Here is a 7560-nt window from a genome sequence, read left to right on the forward strand (position 1 = left end):
TACTTGTGGAAGGATATCGACAGGTACTTGTGTTGATCGTCTAAAGTTGAGTCAAATCGACCCAAGACAAATTGTCCACTGTCTGAAAGAGACAAATCGTCATCCTGACCTTCTCTGATGAGAAGACAGTCGAATGGCAAAGTGACGTATGGGGTTGTACCAGAAAACAGGAAAGGCGTTTGACGCCTTTGCCCTTGGTCTGATAGTTTAAAATTTCATGGAGCTTTCATTTTTCAATGCCTTTGAGCAATGAGCATGCCATGGCTCCAATTTGGTCCCTCCCTACTATTAATTTAAGAAACTACTCTGAATGGCCATCAAGTGATATCTAATTAACCTGACAAAATCTGTTTACTCCAGATTAGCTTGTATTAACGGTACTCACAATGCACGTGCATTCTCCGTGAGGACAGTTTTATTCTTACTTTGACTCCTACTTAGTATTACATAGTTACTGAAGTTTTTGTGAAGATACATTATTTTACTAACATGGATATAATTATCAAAAAGGTATTATTATTGAAGTTTAAGTTTGTAAACTAAATCTAAAAGGCTCAAGTTGAAATCAACTGTCAACTGTGGTTTTGGAGTCAAATTTGCATTTTTATATCAAAAAAACAAAACAAATTGTGGGCTAATTTCACGTGTAAAATCTTGACTACTAATGCAATTCTCTAATCTCAAACGACTGTTGATTTATTTGGAAATGAGATTTAGAAATTACTGCATATTTCAGACGAAATTCAATTCAAACACCATACAAATAAAAGTAAAACTAATTGTGACGAGCTGGTTTCTAAAAATTCTGAAATGTTGGGCGATTTGGCATGTGGTCGAAATATCTTGTATGCGCACTAACCACGTTAATCGCTAACGAAACAAAAAAATACTTGTCTCGCTTCAAGAGAATAAAATATAGAAAAATAAGCTTTCTTTCTAGGATTATCTCGTAAGTAAATACGCATGAACTAATTTTGTGTTTAAATAGTGGAAATTGGGTGGTTTGCAGTCTATTGAACTAATACTTTTCAATGAAAACAAGCGAACATTTCATTTACAAATATCCTTTTGTCGCCATTTTCGGCGTGATTCGCCATTTTTATTTTGATTATGTCCGGCTATTGAAGACTTCTTTTCTCTTTTCTATCAGCAATCGTAACTATATGTCCTAAAGATCTCAGTTTAACTGGAATAGCAGGCTCAAAATAGAACTGTTTATCTCAGTCTTAAAATGTCTTTGCGGTGAAATAGATATAAATATGACTATGGAGCACACGTCTTCAAAAATGTTTATCAGCGACAGAGGAAAATTTGAATATCCAGCCCAAATTTGGGACTTTTTGGCTGAAATTGAATGGGTAATGTGGCCCATAACATTCTGTGACTCTTTGAGTTAGGGTTTTGATGCTGATATTCAAATTATCTTTACAAAAATTCAACTCAGATCAATGGCAGCCCTATTATAAAGTGAGCAGTGGGCCCATCATTTTATGATAATGTAGTTCATGTTGAAGTACAAAGAATGAAATTAATAATTTAATATGGTTGAATCCATTTTTCAGGAGGAAACACCAGACGACGATTATCTAAGTCCATTTGACAATTTTTCTCCCGGCCATACCGCTGAAGACGATCTTCAAACCCACAGTAATATTCGTAATAAATCCAATATGTCTGAAGAAGATGATGGCTGTATTGTTCGAGTTAGAGGCCTACCCTGGTCTTCTACCACCGAAGAAGTTCTGAAATTTTTTGAAGGTACAGTATACAGTAAAAATATATGAACACAATTTTATAGATAACTATTACTTTAATGAATAACTTGTGACGTTTCGATCATCATTGCTTGATAAAGACGAAAGTATCATCGGTGAAACGTCGTAAGTTATATATTAAAGTAATTGTTATCCATATAATTGTGTTCATAATATTCATACCTCAATTACTAAATGCCACTTAAGGAAGTATACAGTATAGACTCTAATATCTATTGATTGTTTTAGGCTCTAATATTTGGGTTGATTGTTTTAGGCTCTAATATTTGGGTTGATTATTTTAGGCTCTAATATTTGGGTTGATTATTTTAGGCTCTAATATTTGGGTTGATTATTTTAGACTCTAATATTTGGGTTGATTATTTTAGGCTCTAATATTTGGGTTGATTATTTTAGGCTCTAATATTTGGGTTGATTATTTTAGGCTCTAATATTTGGGTTGATTATTTTAGGCTCTAATACTTGGGTTGATTATTTTAGGCTCTAATAGTTGTGTTGATTGTTTTAGGCTCTAATATTTGGGTTGATTATTTTAGGCTCTGATATTTGGGTTGATTATTTTAGGCTCTAATATTTGGGTTGATTATTTTAGGCTCTAATATTTGGGTTGATTGTTTTAGGCTCTAATATTTGGGTTGATTGTTTTAGGCTCTAATATTTGGGTTGATTATTTAGGCTCTAATATTTGGGTTGATTGTTTTAGGCTCTAATATTTGGGTTGATTGTTTTAGGCTCTAATATTTGGGTTGATTATTTTAGGCTCTAATATTTGGGTTGATTGTTTTAGGCTCTAATATTTGGGTTGATTGTTTTAGGCTCTAATATTTGGGTTGATTATTTTAGGCTCTAATATTTGTGGTGGAGAGAATGGTATTCATTTCACGTTTTCACGTGAAGGCCGCCCTAGTGGTGAGGCGTTTATAGAGTTTGAATCTCCAGATGATGTAGAAATAGCAATGGGAAAACACAATGCCCATATGGGTTCAAGATACCTTGAAGGTAAGAACACCTGTGATTCCTTGAAAAGTGAGTGCTTAAATATTGGATATTTTCCTTAGTCAACTTTTATGGCACCAATTCCACTAGTCCTTTCAGACAGAGATTCCACATTGTTTGCTTTGCCAACTCTCTGCTTTGCAGATCATCACCATAGCTTATAATGTTTATATGACATTTGATTTTGTCCATTTCAGAGAGTCTACATAGCAATTTCGTTTGTCAACTTAGTGCCTTTTCAAATCCTTTCAGAGAGTTCACATTGTTTATTTCATTTGTGAATTTGCCATGAAATATTTAGAATAAATCTAATTTTGTTGAAAATTTTGTGAAATGATAGTTATTACTCCTAATTTTACTATTTGTTTCCAGTGTTCCGTTCGAAACGAAGTGAAATGGATTGGGTGATCAAAAGAGCTGGTCCAAACCAACACGAAGGTTTAAATGATTCTTGTGTTCGATTAAGGGGGTTGCCGTTTGGCTGCTCAAAAGAAGAAATTGCTCAGTTTTTCACAGGTAAAGATTTCCGTTTGGATTTACTCCCTACGAAAAAAAAAAAAAGGAGAAAAATATGATGTAAAACATTTTAAATGTTCAGGTTTTGAGGAAAAAACAATAATGATGTTAAACTTCTTAAATGAGTCTTTTGAGCATAGAAAATCTCAGGATTGGACAAGAGTTGAATGGTTAATATGTGCTTGGTCTCGTTTTTGAAAAATCTTGCAATCAAAATGTATTAGAAGTGAATTTTATATCCTGATAGTTCATATCAAGCTGAATTCAATATATAGATCTTTCATTGTAATCAGACTGAAATTTGAAATATTTTTGAATATATTTTGATTACAAGATTATGTAGTTAATTAGAAGTTGGACAATTAAGAAAATATTAAATGATAACGATATTGTATTGTTGTTTTTCTCGTATCGGGAGAAAGCCTAATGTTTAATTTTGTTTTGTTTGGGTGGGTTGTAGGGTTGGAGATAGTACCGAATGGGATTATGTTGCCAGAGGATCGACAGGGTAGAAGTACGGGGGAGGCTTACGTACAGTTTGCGAACCAAACCATTGCTGAACGCTCACTTGGGAAACACAAGGAAAGGATAGGGCACAGGTGGGCGGGCCCTCGGGCTATAAACACAACACGAAAGAACCACGGGACCCTTTGGGTGGTCGGTATTGTGGGCGTGTTGGGTTAAAATCTATTTCTATTTTTCATTCTTTTCTTTTTGCTTGGATCAAATTTCAAATAATGATTATTAACATGTTTAGAGTCACTAAAATTTTTGATTTAAAAATTGAATTTTTAGATTTTCTGTTTCAAAAGTTCAGCTTGTTTTTCGGTTGCATTTAAGTTTGAATTTTATTTTAATATTTAAATTGATTTGAAAATATACAAAAAAAGAACAAATTTAAAGTTTTTTGTAATCTAGAGATATTTTAAAAATTAAAAAAAAAGCGTTTCAAATAGCAAATTTCCTTATTTTTTCAGCACTATACACTTTACTAAGTTTATTTTTATCCCATTTTTAGGTACATTGAAATCTTCAAGAGTAGTCTAAGTGAAGCACATGCAGCATTAGGAAGTAACAGAAATATCCGCCCCCTGATGGGTGGAGGAGGAGGCGGTGGGTCCATGGGCGGCCGCCCCGGACCCTATGATAGAAATGATCGATATGGTATGGGTGCTATGGGAGGCATGGGAATGGGAGGTAACTTTGGAAGAGGAAGTCGAGGTGGAAGACAAATTAAAGGTGAGAATATTTCTAGTGGGTTTTCTTGAGGATTTCATTACCTTACTTAGAAACCTTTATTCTTGAACTAATTCTTGTAATCTATAAGGAATTGATATCTGAATTATGTGCCTTCCTAGATACATAAAAAAAATCCACTAATATCTTTACCACAGTTTTACAGGTAGAAGGGAAGGGTTTGGAAAAGTGGTTTTTGCTTTTGCAAGGAAGCGTTAGTTGAGAGTCTTTTTACGCAGATTGTGCACATTAAGATAGTTAAAAGTTGATTGGAAGAATGAGGCTGCCTTTCCAAAATTTCTAACATTGCAATATCATAACTTTTTATTAAGTGTTTTATTAGTCCAATAGAGCAGACATGAAGGAGGCTAGATTATGTAAAGAGCGTACAAGTAACAGATGAAAGAGTTCTTTTCAACATGACAAACCTACTAACAAAGCACTTCTGAATTTAATCAATCATTAATGTCTAAATTTTGTATTTCAGGATTTTACGATGATGATTTTGATGATTACAGCAGTGGATATGGTGGAATGGGGGGTGGTTTTGGAGGAGGGGGAATGGGGAATAGACGTGGTATGAGAGGAGGTAGAGGGGGAATGGGAAATAGAATGGGGGGTAACAGAATGCCTGGGTCTCAGCCTGGTAGTCAGTATAAGAGTAATACAGGACATTCAGTTCATATGAGAGGTTTACCATTTCAAGCTCTACAGTCTGATATACAAGATGTAAGTATTCAAAATATACCATATCTTTCTTACTATTAGAGCTGGCTGTAACACAGTAGGTTGAAGTGTTAAAATCTTTGCATAACATTTGTCTGGTTTCGTCGCACAAATAGTTGTTGTTGGTTTTAACCTTGATCGGCATGTGAAAGTCATCTTTCCTCTTTATTCCATTCCTCCCAGCTGTAAGAGGGTCTGGATAATCTGGGAAAGATCAATGCTAAAACCAGCTGTTAGACAGGATCATCATGAATTAACTAATGACTGGTTAATTTGATGTAGTGCTGAAAGTTGAACGAACTCTTTAAATTCTATTTTAGTTTTTCACTCCACTACGCCTAGTAAAAGTAGAATTTGAATATGGTTCTAATAATAGACCTACTGGAGAAGCTAATGTAGATTTTGAGTCACATGCTGATGCTGTCGAGGCTATGAAAAAACACAAATGTAACATGCGTAAGTATCTATTTTCATGCATTATAAATCTTTCAGCCAGTATTTCTGAGGCCAGCCCAGTGACTTACTACCCCTGTGATGATATGTAAAAACATTCTGATTGGACAATAATCCAAGGCCACTTGAGCAGACGGTGTCTACGACAGTGGGCAATGGAAAAAAAGTAGACTTGTGTTGCTGTCTGTATTCATTAAGCACAACAAATCATCTTGTATATCCATATTTTATTTGCATCTATATCAGATCTGTATCAGATAATGCCGCAAAAATTGAACTCCATTCTTGTCACATAAAAATCACTTTTGATGCCAGCATTCTATTTATACCTTTCAGAACATCGCTATATAGAACTCTTCCTCAATTCAACACCAGAAGATAGTTTTAGTGGAGGAGATAATTTTGGTAACAATGGTATGGGTGCTGGAATGGGCAATGGAGCAAACAATATGATGGGAATGGGAACTATGGGTATGGGTGGTAATATGGGAGGAGGTTCGTTCGGGGGACCTGGTGGAAATTTTAATACTGGTGGAGGATATGGTGGGGGTAAGTTATTAACTTGACAAAGAACATTATTGAAATATGATTTCTGTTTATTAATTCAACAGTATTAAATTTTAAAGCAAGTGTGCACATTTTTAAGTCAAAAAGTCAGTTGGCATTTGCTGAAACATTTTGATTTTTTTAAACCTTAATCTGTAGTTAGTAAATCAAAACTTTTTATTATTATTCATGTACCTTATTGCATACAGAATGACGTTGCGTATCTCTGCTAGCACGAAAAGGCATATAAAAACTTTCCTCTTGGATTTTTTCACTAAACCAATTAGCTATAAGTCTTTATGTTGATTATTTGATTGGCTGTATTAACTAGTGTACAATCAAATCAAATTGATACATTCCATGAATCAAAAAAGGTAGCTATTGCAGTCAAGGTATAAGACACAGTACATTATAGCTGAAGATTTGTGAACCCATATCCAGACATCAATTCTCATTATTTTTCTATTTTCAGGAATGATGAACGCGTACGATGCCTACAATTAATTACGGAACCAAAGATGTCTATAAATTTTAAAAGTTATTGTTTTAGAAAGTGAAAGATGTTCATTATGTGTATCATATCTGGCATAGATATTGTCTAAACTGTTATTTTTTTTGTGCATTTTTTGCAGAAATGTCTCTACCACATTATAATGTGCTTCAATTTTTGTGGGGCAAAGATATTTTGGCACATCTAGGGTCGATTTGAGTACATACAAAATGTCCACATACAAATAAGATCCTGAACTTCTTTGTCTTTTGGTCAAGGCCCTGTTTGACACTAACGTTTCACAAAACACTTAAAATACAGTAATTTGATTTGTTGATAACGCATATTTTAAATTATTGACCAATCAGATTACTGGATTATGATAATTATCCTTTGTGGATGATTTTGTGAAAGCTGGTCCATGACACCTGGACCCTGTTTCTTAAAAATTGTGCTGTAAGTGAAGAAAAACGTTATTTTTGATGTTATCAAATCGTTATTTTTGAGAACTGGGGTCTAGAGTATTTGTTCAGCATGGAAACAAACTAACACACTGTAGTACTTCTGTATGTCATAAAATCGTCCTAGATGTACATATATAGATTTGTCCCCCATGTTTTCTTTCTTTACTTATATTGTTTTTGTATATAGCAATTTTCATCTGTCACTTAGTCTTAAATCCCAAATTTTCATATTGGAAATTAAGCTCCATATCTCACCAAATCTATACATGATGGTGAAATAATGCATCTTACAAAAAAAATTGTTGTATTTCATATAAAACAATTGATTCGATTCTGATAACTGGGCTAAGTAACTAGA

The 7560-nt window shown here is 34.0% G+C and overlaps 1 protein-coding gene across 1 annotated transcript; it reads left to right on the forward strand.

Moving 5' to 3' along the window:
• Nucleotides 1–1667: 1667 nt before the first annotated feature.
• LOTGIDRAFT_94316 (hypothetical protein) lies at nt 1668–6097 on the forward strand (the record flags this gene model as incomplete). Its single annotated transcript, XM_009047133.1, has 8 exons — nt 1668–1758; nt 2619–2774; nt 3144–3287; nt 3748–3886; nt 4306–4541; nt 5080–5252; nt 5570–5705; nt 6039–6097. Coding segments are annotated over 8 exons (1134 nt in total), but the record flags the coding sequence as incomplete, so codon positions are not given.
• Between the last annotated feature and the right edge of the window lie 1463 nt (nt 6098–7560).

This window comes from Lottia gigantea (genome assembly GCF_000327385.1).
Source record: "Lottia gigantea unplaced genomic scaffold LOTGIsca_11, whole genome shotgun sequence".
NCBI lineage: Eukaryota > Metazoa > Mollusca > Gastropoda > Lottiidae > Lottia > Lottia gigantea.